We start from the raw sequence: 16,791 nt of genomic DNA on the forward strand, positions 1-16,791 counted from the left end.
ATTTGTCAAATACAAATGGACTAGACATTGTTTAGGTATTTATTACTTGTATATATTGTATATAGTTATTGTACTTTTGTATATAGTTTTTCTTATGTTAGTTATAACCTTTTGCTTTTTTTTTCTTTTTATTAAAATAGAAAAGGGGAAATGTGGTGGTATTCTAATTGTACTGAAATGTGATTTTGATTGTATGTTAATAAATAAAGTTGCCCAGGGGTCAGAGCTATTAGAGCCATAGCAAGAGTGTGGCGGTGGTGGCACACGCCTTTAATCCCAGCACTTGGTAGAAGAGCTAGGTAGATCTCTGTGTGTTCAGGGATACAGCCAGCATTGGAGACATACACCTGTAAGACCTGGAGGGCGGTACTTACAGGCAGTGACGAGGCAGTCACGTGTTTGGGTTTACAACCAATGAAAAGGCAGAACAAAATACTATGAAAAGATGGACAGACAGGAAGTAGCTCTCTTTTGGGAAGCTGGGAGCACGAAGGAGGAAGGGTCAGATTTTAGCTCTGAGCTCTGACCTCTCGGCTTTCTCTTTTACATTGGTTCTGTGTTTCTTATTTAATAAGACAGTTGGATACATCTACAAGTGACCTTAAAAAAATGGGTTTTCTTCTTGTGGTGGTTTGAATGAATGAGAGATGTCCCCCATTGTCCCAGGTATTTGGACCCTTGATTCTCAGTTGCTGATACTGTTTGGAGAGGTTTAGAAGGTGAGGTCTTCCTGGAGAACATGGACACGGGGGTGGGTGGGAGGTGGAGTGGGGTGGGGTGGGGTGGGGCGTGGGTTGGAGAGCCTAAGGCCTAGACCCACTCACTCTCAGTTTGCACCAGCTTCATTCTTGTGGTTGTTTGTGCTCACAACTTTCAGCTTCCAGCTCCAGCTGCCATGCCTGGTCCCTGCCATTACAGACTCTAACTCTCTGGAATTGTATGCCAAAATAAACTTTCATCTATACGTTGAGTTGATTTTGGTGTTCTATTACAGCAGAAGAACATCAATTAATACTGTATGTAGTTGTGCATTGCATCTGGTTTGAGTTCCAGAGTGTTAGTGCCTGGGCTTTGAATGGCCTTTGTGAAGTTACCTTTTGGTTGAAGTGTTTGAATCGTGTCTGAATTCTTCCTGAAGGGTTCAAAGCTTTTGCAAAACTTGGTTATGAGAGTACTTGGAGCATGAAGAGGTGGCCTGACTGAGAATTGCTTTAGCATTTGGTTCATTCAGGAGACTCCTGATTAGAGGTTTTGATATTCGGAAATTGACTTGCTAAGGTGTAGATTGTGTAACAACAAAAAAGGCCTTTTTGCAAAGCAGTGGAAGTATTTCACCAAAAACTGGTGAAATGGTTTTCTTGCTCCTGCAAGACAAAATTTATTCTGGAAGTGACCCTAATTTTTCCCACACATCCATAAACAACAGAAGACTGACAAAATACATTACTTTTTATTTTGCATTTTAAAAAAATAGTGTGTGTGTGTGTGTGTGTGTGTGTGTGTGTGTGTGTTCATGTGCTTATGAGTGAAGAAAATGGCCTCTGATCTTCTGGTTCTGGCAACTGAAATTGGGTCATCTACAAGAGCATGACGTGCTCTTAATCACTGACCCATCTCCCCAGCCCCTGTTGTTCGGCCTTTGAGACTAGCAGACCTGCCAATCATGATCTGCCTGTCTCAGTCTTCTGAATGCTGGGATTATAGGTATGTGCTATCATGTCCGGTTCCATTATTATTTACTCTTTCTTTGTTTCTTTGGAAACAGGGTTTCTTTGTGAAACAGTCCTGGTTGTACTGCAACTCACTCTGTAGAACATGCTGGCCTTGAACTCAAATGCTGGGATTAAAGGAATGCACCACCACCTCCCAGATTTATTTACAATAAAAATTCACTTAAAAATAAATAAAAATTTCACTCTTATAGTTTCTCTCCCTTCCCTTTATCTATACCACTTTCTATGTCAACATTTTTACTTAAAATTTTATTGAGTTTACATTATTTGGCCTATATAAATAATGCTCTGGTCAAGTAAAGTGATATATGCTAATTAAATTTCCTCTCTGTGGTGGTTCGAATGACTATGGCTCCCATAGGCTCCTGTACTCTAGGGTTTGGTCCCTATTTGCTGTTCTGGGAAGGATTAGGAGGTGTGGCCTTGTTGGAGGAGTGTCACTGGGGGTGGGCTTTGAGGTTTCAAAAGCCCAAGCCAGGCCCAGTCTCTCTCTCTCTCTCTCTCTCTCTCTCTCTCTCTCTCTCTCTCTCTCTCTCTCTCCTCTCTCTCTCTCCCTCCACCCCCACCCCTTCCTTGTGGATTAGATGTGAGTGAGCTCTCAGCTACTTCTCTAGGGCCATGCCTGCCTGCTGCCATGCTTCCCACCATGATGGTCATAGACTTACTTGCCTTCTGAAATTGTAAACAATCCCCCAAGTAAATGCTTTCTTTGATAAGTTTGATAAACAGAGCATGTGTGATTAGAGCACAGGTAATTAGTAAATAGAGCATGTGTGCTTAGAGCACAGGTAATTAGTAAATAGAGCATGTGTGCTTAGAGCACAGGTAATTAGTAAATAGAGCATCGCTCATGTAGCCTGATGTCGGAAAGGAGGGTCTCCTCCCTGCCAGGATGGTCAACATGCCATCCCTGCTCTGATGGACTGTATCCCTTCAGATCAGGAGCTGAAATAAACCCTTCCTTCCTGATTGCTCTTGTTAGGTATTTTGTCACATGTGGGAGCCCGATTTCATGTTCTCTGTGGCTTTATCGAGCAGGTCCGAATAGAGGATGATTAGGATCATGGGCTTGAGTGCAGGTGTCTGAGATGGTCTGCACTTGGCTGTGCAGGGGTTGGGGCTGGGGTGGGAGGTCTTTTGCTTCACTCCTTGGTGTCTCTATAAATACCCTGGGGCAGAGACAGGCAGGGCCCATTGGAAAAGGTTCCAGGCCCTCTCGAGGCTATCCTTTATTTTCTGTCTGTTTATCTTTGTAATATAAATCCTTCTGTCTAATATTTCCTGCTGCTCACACTCAAGAAAACTCTAGGGAGCTGTGGGGTTGGTGGGTAAACGCCCCACAGTCACAGGGACAGGAAATCTCACTAATACGTTACCATTAAGTTTGCAGGGCTACATCAAGAAGCTGGGTGAGTCATCTTTGGTGCTATTTGCAGGAAGTGAGGCATTCCAGTCAGAGGACTGGATAGATAGACCTGGTAAAGACTCTCAGGATCACTGTTCACAACATGCTTAAGGCACCTCCAGGGTTCCTGTGGTGAGGAAGAAGCAGATGGACAGATTTAGAACAGGACATGTAGCACATAAAACCCCAGAAGCAAGACAGGGATCAGTAAGTTTGAGACAGGAGCATATTGTTGTGGGATAATGCTTTTGTACATTGGTTTAATAAAATGCAGATTGGCCAGTAGCCAGGCAGGAAGTATAGGTAGGATAAGCAGATAAGGAGAATTCTGGAAAGAGGAAGGCTGAGTCAGGAGACGTCAGTCCGCTGTCCGGAGAGCAGCATGTAATGCCACACAGGTAAAGCCACAGAAAATGTGGCAACATATAGATTAACAAAAATGGGCTGAGTTTAAGTGTAAGAGCTAGTCAGTAGGAAGCCTGAGCTAATGGCTGAGCACTCTATGTGTTTACTTGGGTCTGAGCAGCTGTGGACTGGGCGGGTCACAGGAAATCTTCCAACTACAGCAGATGATGATTTTTAAATTTTTAAAAAATGTGTATTGGTGTCTTCCCTTCATATATGCCTGTGTGAGTATGTCTGATCTCCTCGAACTGGAGTTACAGATAGTTGTGAGTTGCCATGTGAGTGCTAGGATGTGAACCCTGGTCCTTTGGAAGAGCAGCCAGTGCTCTTAACTGCTGAGCCATCTTTCCAGCCCCCTTAGATGACTCTACTGGAAGGTTTTATAAGGTTTCATAGAGCTGGTAAAGGGTAAAAACTTTGAAAGGATAGGCCTAGCAGTCGACACACCTTATAGAAGCTGTTCGGGTTCTCTAAAGGGACAGAACTCTCAGCACTCCTGATACTAATTCCACACATGAAACCATGTTTAGATAGTCCAAGCACTTCCTGGAACTCAGGAAATTCCCTGTCAATTCAAGACCAATATATGCAATTGCTCAGAGCCTTACTTAAGAACTTGTAAAACTGGAAACTTTCCCACAGTTGTCTAAACAAGTTAAGAAACATGGCTATTGGCTTCACCCCTATGGAAGGGCAGTCCCTAATGAGCAAATACAGAGCCAGGTTTTAAAAGCTCTTAAAAGGCAAATAATTAGTTATAAGTTAATGTAGTATGATTATATTGTATTCCTCACAGTTATAGCAACTATTAATACATCACATCAATCCCCATTTTATTATGCACATCAGAGCACACACCAGTGTCGCTGGCCCTATGGCCAATGCTAATCAGTTCACAGATTCTTTAATCAATGCATATCAATTATATCCTTGTATCTGAAGCTATTATGTTTCATTCAGATACACAAGCTAGCCAGAGAGCTTTAAAATGAAAATTTCCTGTATCTCAAAGAATGGCAAAAGTAATAACCTCACATTGTGAAACTTGTCAAACTTTTCATAGGCCTTGACTGCCTTCTGGTAACAATCCTAGAGGTAATACATCAAATGAAATATGGCAACTGGATGTAATACACATTAAATTTTTTGAATTTGCAATGTATGCATCATTCTATTGATACATTTTCAGCATTTCAATGGGCTGCTACACTAAGTAATGGAATGGCTTTATCAATTATACTACATTTAAAAGAAGCTTTTAATACCATAGGTATTCCTCCAAAAATTCAAATTATTAATCTTCAAGTTCATGTGTGACAAAATCTTAGAGTTTTTTACAATATTGGAATATTAAACATATTACGAGTATTTCCTATAATCCTCAAGGACAGGCCATCACTGAGAGTTCGAACAGAACATTAAAGGCAATGTTTATTAAACAAAGGGGGAAAGACAATCCTCAGCTCTAGGAACATCATATTAGACTCATTATTTATTTTAAATTTTTTGAATTGTAAAGACAATGATCTCATGCCAGATAAAATTCATTGGCAATCTAGCATTGGAGAATGTATTGAGTGTAATATATTACAACCTGTTTGGTATAAAAGGGAAGACTTTGCAATAGAAAAGGAAAATGTTATAAAATGGGGAAAGTGCATGGATATGCTTGCACAGATGCAGGTTATCACTGGATCCCAGAAAGACCACTGAAACTGAGAGATGGGCACGTGACCATGGTTTGACTGTGATTCGCCTACTGAACCAAACGGCTCCTCTGACTTTGGGTCAGACATCCCAAACAACCGCAAAACCACTACTTTCCACAATGAATTGTACCTTTCCTACCTGGAGGCAGCGGAAAAAATTAGCCAATGTAGGAGAAGATGGTTCATCACCTGGGGCAAAATAAAATGCCTAAAACTTTGTTCTTGGCCATGTTTGTGGTGGTATTGTGTTCCCCAAAATATTGTATACCCTAATAAACATATCTGGGGTCAGAGAACAGAAAAGCCACTAGATACTTAGGATAGACAGTGGTAGCACACGCCTTTAATCCTAGCATTCCAGAGGCAGAAATCCATCTGTTCAAGGATACAGCCAAACATGGTGACTCACGCCTTTAATCCCAGAAAGCGCACCTTTAATCCCAGGGAGTGGTGGTAGAAAGCAGAAAGGTATATAAGGCGGGAGGACCAGAAACTAGAAGCATTTGGCTGAATAAGCTTTCAGACTTTGGAGCAGCACAGTTCAGCTGAGAGCCATTTGGATATGAGGACACAGAGGCTTCCTGTCTGAGGAAACAAGATCAGCTGAGAAGTTGGCCAGGTGAGGTTAGCTGTGGCTTGTTCTGTCTCTCTGATCTTCCAGTGTTCACCCCAATAACTGGCCTCAGGTTTGATTTTATTAATAAGACGGTTTAAGATTCCTGCAACACATGTTAGTGAGCACTACTGTTCAAGTGAGGCAAAGAATTTCTCTTACTGGCTTTACATTTCTAAAAATTCTCACTTAAACTGAGTGGTGCCCTGGGGGGTTCATGCTATTCCAATTTATACTAATGACTCTAGTTGGATTTTTTTTTTTAAATACAAGTCTTTTATTGTCCCCAAAGACACCCCAAATCGTACTTAAATGCAGAATCTTGTTTCTGGAGCTGGGTAACTCAGGTCTCACTCATCAGCCTGCTGCACTGTTCCCTTTTCAGACACACATCCAAAAACTTTCTGATATCCTTGTTTTTAGCTGTTGTGGCTTGCTGAATCAGAGCTGCTGAATTTGAAACAAGTTCAATAGCATTTCCTTCAAGGATTAATTCATCCTTTGGGCTTGAGAGACAGAACAAGCAACACCTGTCCTTATCTGAACCCTGCGGATGTATTTTTTACCCAAGAAATTTCAGATTTCAACCAAAGACCCATTCTCCTGAATAACGACGTTGGTGGGGAAGTGAGCATACACAGACCTCATCTTGTAGTAGAATCCCAGTGTAACACCCTTGATCATGTTCTGAATGTGACTGCAGGTGGTTGGGACAGTGGCCAGTTCCTTTCCCCACCATTTGTCAACCTGGAGCCTCTTCTTCTTCTTCCTGAGGAGACTCAGCTCTACACTGATGTGATTGGAGTCCTGAAATCCTTCTGGAGGGTTCCTGTGGAGCCCTTCACAATGACTGTGTGCCCCTTCAGAGTAATGTTTACATTTTCTGGAATGTCGACAATCTGATTCTGAGAATGGTTTTCATTCTCGCAGTAGATGGGCAAAGAGAGAACATTCTTCGTCATCACGTTCTTATGATCTTCTAATTAGATTCTAAGGCCTTGACAATAGAGGTTCTTTGTTTCCCAAATGAAGGGGGTTTAAATATGAAGTCATCTTATGAAATGTGAGTGGAAGAACTTCCTATTTGTATTGTGCATGAAGTTCATTGCTTGGAAGTTACATCTAGGGGATGGTTATCTATTATTTGTAATGGAATAAAAAAATGAAGGGAAGAAAATGTGTTCATTTTGATAGCTGAGGTGTTTAAAGGAAACATTACTAACGATCCTCTCATTCCACCTCATTTCCCCCTTGCAATTCTCCTGTTGTCTGTCTCAGAGTTAAGTGAACGGAATCAATGTAGAGGACTGGAGGTATGAGTTCTTTTTAACACTTCCTTTCTGCTTGCACCAAATGGAAAGGCAAAGAATTAAGATAGTTGTGTAATAATTATACCATCAGCACCTATAGTAATGGGTCTGAGGAGTCAGTATGGTATGGGAGCAGGATGCCCCCTCCTATCCTCATATGCAGAGAGGAGCTACTCAAGAACATATTTGGAAATTAATAAGAGCATTAGGTAACATTTGGACCTGGAAAGGGGATATATGGAAAAATGTTTCTAACCATGAGACTTTCTCTTTCTCTTAAAAAAAAAAAAAAAGTATCACATAATAGTATGGCATGTGTTAATCTTCCTTATTTTCATGATTGGAGAAATCACTTAGGACCAGTCTGAAGGATCTGTGTCTTGTTCAATTGTTCCTTACAGACATGTTTAAACACCAGTACTCCTGTAATTGAGCTCCCAGAGCATTTATGTGCTTTGATTTCGGATTGGTGTTTGCGTGCCCAGATGGATCAAGCTAGGAAGACTCTCCCTCTATGTCTATGCTTTATGATATAGTGGATCAAATGAAGAAGACGACTAATGATTGACATTGTGTTGGGAATTATTGCCATTGCTCCCATTTCTGTTGCTGCTGGAGTAGCCCTACATCAAAGCATTCAGAATGTATATTACACTAAAAAATGGTATTCTTATTCAGAAAAATTATGGAATACTCAAAGACATATAGATAATATATTACATGCTGAAATCACTGACTTAGAATCAGTTGTGATTAGGTTTGGTGACCAAGCTGTTAGCTTACAAAGATTGTTATTAAGATGTGTGTAAGACAAATTACTAAACAGTCTTATTAATCAAAAAAACTGGAGCCAGATATTGGGGTGAGTTCTGAAAGATCAAAGAATCAGAACAAACCACAGCCAACCTCACCTCGACAACTCCTCATCTTATCCTGTTTCCACGGATCCTCAAACTGAAAGCTTCTGAGTCCTCACTCAAATGGATTTCAGCTGAACTGCTGCTAAAAGTCTAAAGGCTTCAAAGCCTATAGTTCCCAGTTCTCATACCTTATATGTCTTTCTGCTTCCTACCATCACTTCCTGGGATTAAAGGTGTGTGCCACCATGCCTTGCTCTGTTTCCAGTGTGGTCTTGAACTCACTGAGATCCAGACGGATCTCAGCCTCCGGAGTGATAGGATTAAAGGCGTGTGTGCCACCACTGTCTGGCTTCTATGGTTAATCTATGTCAAACTCTATGGCTGGCTCTGTCCTCTGATCCTCAGATAAGTTTTATTTGTTAGCGTACAAATAAAATATCACCACAGATGTGATTGGAATGTGACTAATTTCTATGTTACTCCTTAGGATATGGTTAAAAAACATTTATTAAATCATGGTACTATGAATCAGGAAATATTGAAATTACTGTTTGATATTGCTCACATGTTTGCAGAGCAATTACATGGACTCTCTGGTGATAAGTTATTGGAGGGTATTGCTGGTGCCTTGGGGAAGTTAAATCCACTTGATCAAGTTAAGATTGCAAGCTCTCACTATGCTTTAGTGTTTATATTGATTATTTGCTTGTTTTTTTTTGCTATTTTTAATAGTCTAGAAAGAAAAACCTCAAGATCAAAAAAAAAATTAAACATTGAGCAGCCGTATTCAACATTATGTAACAAAATATGGTTAAACAAAAAGGTCACGTGAAGGAGTCTTGCTGAACTGATGTCAGACCAGGACAATACACTTGCCAGACAATCCTTGAAAATAAGAGGATGTTTGCAGGGTTAGGACAGAACATGCCACCAAGTATTTCCTTGGCCAGGAGTCATGTTTTTCTCATTTATCTTCTGGGAAAAGGTCTAATTACTAACATATAAAAAGCTACTCTTCGTTCAGTAAGAAAAACGCCAACGTTGCAGGTTGGTATCTATGCATTCCATGTTTTGTAACCAGAGCTGCAACAGTATAATATGGCTAAGAATATAGCTGTCTTTGGCTGTTCCTCATTTTGGTGTCCATGGTTTCTGTGACCCGATCTTTTGATCTTTCTCACTTAATTTGAGCCCAAACTTGAAACCGTGAGCCTTGTTACTGGCCTCTGTTAGAACTTCATTATTCTTCCTTCCCCCTCTTTCTAAAAGAAAATACAAACACCTAGAGAAACTAGGTTCTCAAAGATTTTTCTTTGGTTTTTCGAGACAGAGTTTCTCTGTGTAGCTTTGGGCCTTTCCTGGGATTCACTTGGTAGCCCAGGCTGGCCTCGAACTCACATAGATCCGCCTGGCTCTGCCTCCCAAGTGCTGGGATTAAAGGCGTGCACCACCACCGCTCGGCAGATTTTTCTATTTTTTAATGAGCCTTAGAACTCGTTTTTATACAGGGTCCTTCATCTCTGTATTGTATCTATGCTACCATACAGTATCTAATAAACTGGCTAGAGGAAACACACACCTAAAATGTAAAGCAAATTATGTGAGACACCCAAGGCCAAACTACAGGTCCCCAAAAAGGATTTCAGAGTCTCTGTGCTTTCCTCTATGACTAAAGTAGTCTCTGTCTACTCGTTTTACATCTTCACTTATCAATTTGTAACCACACATTTCTAAGTGAACTTCAAAATTAAGTAATTTGGTTTTGGTTTTATTAAATGCCATTGTTTGTGAACCCGATATGACTCTGAAATTAAATACTTTATTTCAGCCATTTTCTTCTTTGTATGACATGTATTGTGTTAATTTACTTCAATTAATGCATTTCTTTTACCATGGTTATTTCTATTAGTTTGTCTAAAAGAATACCATTGGTCCTAAAGAAAACAAAACCACAAAAAAACCAAAAACCAAACCTAGCTCCTGTTGCTTGTGTTTGTAGCCTATTCTTAAGAAAACATCGGGGAGTGACTAGTGTCAGTAGCAGCAAGTTTGCTGCCTTAATTTTAAATGCTCCTTTTTGTCCTGTCCCAGTTAAGTTGTTTGTGTGAAAAATGTGCAGTTGGGTTCCGGAGGGTGCTGGGGATCAGTTCCCCTGTGGTTTTTCCTGTTTGGAAAGCAGTGTCGGGCTTGCCTCTGGATACAGAGTAGCCATTTCTTGACTCCTGCTGTTAGAGGGGTATATAAACCCATGTTGGTACGAATAAAGAGAGCTGCTTCCCTGACGAAATGAAACTGGGTGTCTTGAGTGCTGTGTAACCTCGGCATCCGTGGCCAGATTTCGTGCTCCAGCTGCGCGGGCCGCAGCACACTAGAATACCCTAATCATATAAAATGTACCACCCAAAAGAACTGAGCAAAATAAACTTTTTGTAGAAGTGGTTTCATGTGGATTACAGGTAAATGTTTTTTTAAATGTTTCAATTTTGTTATTGCATGTTGAAACTGAAAAGTCTATTTTGATTACTCAAGGTGAGGATAGGGAACAACAGGCAAAAGCCTTCTGATTTTTCCTTCAAAGTCTCTTCCATGTGTCAGAAACAGACAAGAGAAATGAACAGGGAAGAACCATATGAATGGCGGGGAAGCAAACGCCGCCCCGAGAGGCTCCACTTGGGATAAAAACAGATACAAGTAAAATTTGGCGCGTGATTTTTAAATTGCCCGCGCAGCGCCTGGATTGGCCAGTGAAGCCACTATGTAGCAAAGATTCTTTGCGATGTGCAGAATTTCTTTTGCTTAGCTTCACTTTTGGTAAAACAAACTCACGGGGGAAACCAACCAAACATGCATAAATTCCACTGCACTCACTCAAGCAAACATTAAAATTGAGCACAGGTTCTTTCAAAGACCAGGAAGACTTTGCAGTGTGCAAGGCGTTAACGCTTCATTACTAAGTATTCAATAGCTTTACTAAATCTTTCTCCGAATGACAACCTTCGGATGGCTGTAACAAATTTCTAAGAAATGTAACATCTCACAATAAAGTGCCACATCCTACCAGTAGAGTGGCTCTGAGAAGTCTTCAGGTTAAGACTCTTGCTGCTGGATTTTTGAGGACGGACATTGAAATCACACAGCCTAGCAGATGGCCTCTCTGGGGAACACTTTTTTCTTCTACAGAGCTCCCAGGTTCCTTTCGTTTGCATACGCGTCACGATTCACAACCTTACCCACACAGCATTGCAGATCTGTGGTTACAAAGTACGCTCCCCAGTTAGGAGAAATTAAAAGTTGACTTTGAGAAGCCAGTGAAATGCCTATGTTTAAAGTCAGAATTGGGTGCTTCCAGAAAAAGCTTCAAGGGGGCGGGGGGAGTGTGTTAAAAAAAAAAAAAAAAAAAAAAAATCAAGGACTGACTGTCCAAACACATTTTCATACTTTATCTCTTGGCATGTTACCTTATGCTACCTCTCCCATGCCAGAGGATCACACTATGAAGGATTGATGCATGTAACAGCTATTTCATACGAAACTGTGGGTGGCTCTGAAAAGAGCCTTTGGGTTAAGAGTGAATCCGTGCGCTCACTTGGAGCTGGTGTACTTGGTGACGGCCTTGGTGCCCTCGGACACGGCGTGCTTGGCCAGCTCCCCGGGCAGCAGCAGGCGCACGGCCGTCTGGATCTCCCGGGACGTGATGGTCGAGCGCTTGTTGTAGTGCGCCAGGCGCGACGCCTCGCCCGCGATGCGCTCGAAGATGTCGTTGACGAACGAGTTCATGATGCCCATGGCCTTGGACGAGATGCCCGTGTCGGGGTGCACCTGCTTCAGCACCTTGTACACGTACACCGAGTAGCTCTCCTTGCGGCTGCGCTTGCGCTTCTTGCCGTCCTTCTTCTGCGCCTTGGTCACGGCCTTCTTGGAGCCCTTCTTCGGGGCGGGAGCGGACTTGGCTGGATCAGGCATGGCAACAACCAAAAGAAACCACAACAGGCAGAAAAGCAACTAAGAGTCAGGACGTAGTCTGCACTGGCTGCTTTTTAAACAGACTTGTGGCTATGCTGATCGCTACTAGCTAACGTCACTCACTAACTGCCCAATCAAAGCAAGAATTTTTCAAAACCACGGTGCCATTGGTTTAGGTGAAACTGCTATATGTAACCAATGAAATCGCTCCGTTTTCGCGCCCTGCGTCGACTATAAACTGCGCCAGTGTGGCTTTCTCGTTTCTGACTGAGCAGCTTGTGACAGCCAGTTTTCTACCATGTCTGGACGCGGCAAGCAGGGCGGCAAGGCTCGCGCCAAGGCCAAGACCCGCTCGTCCCGGGCCGGCCTGCAGTTCCCCGTGGGCCGCGTGCACCGGCTGCTCCGCAAGGGCAACTACTCGGAGCGGGTGGGCGCCGGCGCCCCGGTCTACCTGGCGGCCGTGCTGGAGTACCTGACGGCCGAGATCCTGGAGCTGGCTGGCAACGCGGCCCGCGACAACAAGAAGACGCGCATCATCCCGCGCCACCTGCAGCTGGCCATCCGCAACGACGAGGAGCTCAACAAGCTGCTGGGCCGCGTCACCATCGCGCAGGGCGGCGTCCTGCCCAACATCCAGGCGGTGCTGCTGCCCAAGAAGACCGAGAGCCACCACAAGGCCAAGGGGAAATAAGTCATTCGACCCAAGCCACTTAAAAGTTAGACCAAAGGCTCTTTTCAGAGCCACCTACAAAAACACTGGGAGGAGCTGTTGTGCTTAAAATGGTCGTTGATCCTGTGATCACTCCTAGATGGACACGTACAAACGTAAGCGAACCGGATCCTAGTTTAATTACCTATTTGATTGGGATTGAACACTTGCTACTTGCTACCCATTTGAGCTAAAACTATGGCGAATTTTCATTACAGATCTCAAGGGACTAGTGACTGACAGTCAGCCAGGAATTTGGCATTAAATCATGATGTGGGTCCCTATGTAACATTACATGAGGAATACCAAGTTTGCTAGTAAGATTGTCGTCACACATTACCTTTGCATTTACAGGACGACTTGCAACTGTTAAATAGACGTACTTAAAAAAAAAACCTTAGGTCAGTGCAACTTTATCTTTTTTTTTTTTTTTCAACTTAGTTTCACTTTATATAAGGAAATTCTAAGTATCTTAGCCAAGTATTTCATGGGTTGTTGAGTCTTGGAAGGTACAGGGCAAAAACAAGCCCATTGTGGAGACAGGTTCTAAAGGCGTCCAAGGTGAGAGATTCGAGTTCTGAAACATCCTGGACTACATAAACCATAATACAAAATTAAAGAAAAAAAATCAGTCTCTGCTGCCAAAGGACTTAGAAACTTATGCCGAAGGTACACAGATTCAGTGCTTTTATATTTATCCTGATTTAATGGGAAGAGCAACTCTAGAAAGAAAAGGTTTAAAAAATGTACTAAATCTATCACTAGAATTGTATTTTATCCTAATGCTACTTGAAGTATATATTGGTGGGAGTTACAATTTAAAGTCATTTGGGGTGCTGGAAAATGGCCTAGTGGTTAGGAAGAATTGTGATCTTGCAAGAGGAGCAGTTTAGTTCCCAGGATCTGACATCCAGCCAGGGGGAGTGAGGAGGAGGGGGAGTGGGGTGGGGTGGGGTGCTTTACACATCCTGTTCTGTCATTGAGGCATACACCGAGACACCAAATTGACACTTGAATAAAAAAAGATTAGGGGCAGAGAGGAACTAGAATTGAAGACCTTATTTTCTATTCATCTCAGGTTGAGTATCGACTGCCTGTGGTGTCCTCTTCCAAACTCAGTTACATGGAATGAGCAAAAGACGTCGTTTCCAGCACACGTGGAACGTGAGGACTAGTAGAAGACCCCAGGAAAAAAGTTAGACATTCTATTGGATCTCCCAGCCTGCCTTGGGATTCTGTGCTCACGGGATCTTCTTCCTGTTAGACGGTGTTCAAATGACAAGTTTGAAACTCAGAGGAATAAGAAACCCCAGCTCTTCCACTTTCTCTTGTTAATTTTCTTTTGTGAGACTCGGCCTTCTTCAGAGAAAGCAGAGCTGTGAGCATACCTCCGGAACACCTACAGAGAAGGGCCAACATTTGGGCTCAGGCCAGCTCCAGCTTTCCCCTGGATTACTGACATAGCCATGTGCTTGCCTCCAGCGCTCACTCTGGCTCTCAACAAACTTAGTGTTCATCAGGGTCGTCTGTGCTGTTGTTTCCACTGAAAACCTGAGTGGAGACGATGAGCTCTTACTGTGCCTTTCCAGTGATGGGATCTCCTGGCTGCTGTCTCCTGCAACCCTAAGATTCTTCATGATTTGTCTCCTGCCTACCTTTCTGACTTTGGGTCATCACCCCTCTACACATACACACTTGCAAGTGTGTATTCACTCTCGTGCATGTTTGTACACACACACACACACACACACACACACACACACACACACACACACACACCTGACACACACCTAAGAACCTAGGAAGTGTTTTTTCCGTTCCTGGTATCGCTCATTGTCCCATCCACCAGTTCTCTATCTGCACAGCCCTCACCCCCCCCCCAACACAACCGCCTCTTTATTTAAAAAAGGAGGTGTGGAGGGGTGGCCTAGGTAGATGGCTCAAGGTTTCAGAGCATTTGGGCTTTCAGAGAACCTGGGTTCAGTCCTCACACCCACATTATAGCTCATAACTATTTCAGTTCCTGGAGATCTGATGCTTTATTCTGGCTTCTGGAAGCACCAGGGACACATATTGTACATATGTACTTACATACATGCAGGCAAAACATTCATACACATAAAGCTAAATAAATCAAAAGAAAAAGTTAAAATTATTTTTTAAAGTCAGAGTTCTTTAGGCTCTGAATTGCACCTACAAATATGCAAATTATTTTATAAAGCTTTTGGGAGAAACTGTTTGTCATTTAGCTGGTCTGATAGTCAGGCCTGCAATGCCAGGGCTCAGGAGGCTGAGACAGGATGACTGTGAATCTGAGGCCTGTTAAATAGTGGTTTAAATTTTAGTGTAAGCGCAAATTAAAAAAAAAAAAGCCACGTGTTGAAGATTACTTCAACAACTAGCTTGCAAATGTACATCCTTACACATAGAGTAAAGTGTGTTTGAAGAGAGTTGGCTTTATTTGCACAAAGTTCCAGCCCAGTCCCTCTCTCCTCTGTTCATGCAAATGAGGGCCACAGCTCTGCAATGTGGAAAGCTTTCATTACGGATCGTTTGGTGGATAAATTTGATTGGAGCTCACAGATCGTTGCTCAGGTCCAGGCTGTGTAACTGGGCCTTGCTGAGGCTGTTTATGCTGGCAGTTGAAACCGGAAAATTCATAGGCAAGAGTTCCAGTTCTAAGGTGACCCTTTCAGGAGCACTGGACACATGTCTACTGTCAATCAACCACCAGCCACCAGGATACACATTGGTTGTATCTGATGGCATTCTTAGACTTTGGGTTGGTGGAAGCAAGTGGTCTGCTATGTTAAGGCCGAAAATGGTTTTCATCCATTAGTCACAAGATGTTAGTTTGGACACAAAGGTGGTCAACCACAGTTAGGGGCTTAAAACTAGGTAGAGGTTAGACAGCCAGCCTATCTATGGCCCTATAACATTCCAACCTGTCTGCTAGGTCTGGGCCCTAACTCTGCATATCACCTAGTTCTAGTCCATCAGTCCTTCCAGGACTTCTCTTGACAGATCCTAACTCAGAAGTTAAGGGAAAAATGTTTCAGGAGGTTTTTTTTTAAAAAAGCATTTTCATTATACTTGTACTGTACAGAGAGTATTGTACATAGCAGTCACAGAAGAACGACAAGTCTCAAAGATTTTATTCAAACTGCACAAAAGCATTTGTTTATCTTTGAAAATGTTGGTGAAAGCCAATTAAATTGAAAATATTTTAGAAGTAATGGGATTTGCAATATGATGAAATTTATATAGAGGTAAATCTTAAATTTAATATGGTCAAAATAGAAACATTAGTATAACCCTAAGCATATTAAGTAAAACTGAAATGTGGTCACTTGTAGGTAAGGAAAAGAAGGTAATTCCCAGCACGTGATGCGCCTCAGAAAGTGTGCACTGACGGCCAGAGCACCCTAGCGGCTCCCTGCGGTCTTCTCTCTGGACCGGGTAACCGGTTTTCGTATTTTGCACAAGGTCAGCGAACTGACTGTGCGCTCAATTCTTCAAACTGGAAACAGGGGGAAGAGCTTAGGTCCATTACAAAGCACAGACAAGGAAACAAGAGGCGCCTTCCCCTCCCCCACGGCGGCGGCGGGAGCAACTTCCCGCCTCCTCCCGCAGGTTCTCAGTTCGGTCCGCAGCCCGCTGTATAAAAGCCGGTGCTCGGCTGAGGTGTTAGCGTTCAGCTCTCAGCTCCCTCTGGTGTGTGAGCATGTCTGGTCGCGGCAAAGGCGGGAAGGGCCTGGGCAAGGGCGGCGCCAAGCGCCACCGCAAAGTCCTGCGCGACAACATCCAGGGCATCACCAAGCCCGCCATCCGCCGCCTGGCCCGGCGCGGCGGCGTCAAGCGCATCTCCGGCCTCATCTACGAGGAGACCCGCGGGGTGCTGAAGGTCTTCCTGGAGAACGTGATCCGCGACGCCGTCACCTACACGGAGCACGCCAAGCGCAAGACCGTCACGGCCATGGACGTGGTCTACGCGCTCAAGCGCCAGGGACGCACGCTCTACGGTTTCGGCGGCTGAGCTGCTCCGGCTCCCGCTTGCCTTTCTCTAACGGCCCTTTTCAGGGCC

The 16,791-nt window shown here is 43.3% G+C and overlaps 3 protein-coding genes and 1 pseudogene across 3 annotated transcripts in view; 2 read left to right on the top strand and 2 right to left on the bottom strand.

Moving 5' to 3' along the window:
- LOC114700184 overlaps positions 1–16,791 on the top strand; it is a 66,778-nt gene extending 49,987 nt beyond the window's left edge. Inside the window, exon 5 of the mRNA XM_028879659.2 lies at positions 16,413–16,791. Within this exon, the coding sequence (XP_028735492.2) occupies positions 16,413–16,743 (331 nt within the window). The 3' untranslated portion in view covers positions 16,744–16,791. The remainder of the gene's footprint in view (positions 1–16,412) is intronic.
- On the bottom strand, positions 6,216–6,827 carry LOC114702013 (annotated as a pseudogene).
- On the bottom strand, positions 11,574–12,038 carry LOC114700156 (histone H2B type 1-H). The gene has a single exon (XM_028879648.2). It carries the CDS (start codon positions 11,996–11,998, stop codon positions 11,618–11,620), a length of 381 nt encoding a protein of 126 aa, XP_028735481.1. The 5' UTR covers positions 11,999–12,038; the 3' UTR covers positions 11,574–11,617.
- LOC114700101 (histone H2A type 1-B) lies at positions 12,263–12,748 on the top strand. Its single transcript, XM_028879597.2, has one exon. The coding sequence runs from the start codon at positions 12,297–12,299 to the stop codon at positions 12,687–12,689; it is 393 nt and encodes a 130-aa protein (XP_028735430.1). The 5' UTR covers positions 12,263–12,296; the 3' UTR covers positions 12,690–12,748.

The sequence above is a fragment of the Peromyscus leucopus genome, chromosome 5 (genome assembly GCF_004664715.2).
Source record: "Peromyscus leucopus breed LL Stock chromosome 5, UCI_PerLeu_2.1, whole genome shotgun sequence".
NCBI classification, from domain to species: Eukaryota; Metazoa; Chordata; class Mammalia; order Rodentia; family Cricetidae; genus Peromyscus; species Peromyscus leucopus.

Excerpts from the sequence above, each read along its gene's own strand:
- LOC114700156 (XM_028879648.2), bottom strand. The coding sequence starts at position 11,998 with ATGCCTGATCCAGCCAAGTCCGCTCCCGCCCCGAAGAAGGGCTCCAAG.
- LOC114700101 (XM_028879597.2), top strand. The coding sequence starts at position 12,297 with ATGTCTGGACGCGGCAAGCAGGGCGGCAAGGCTCGCGCCAAGGCCAAG.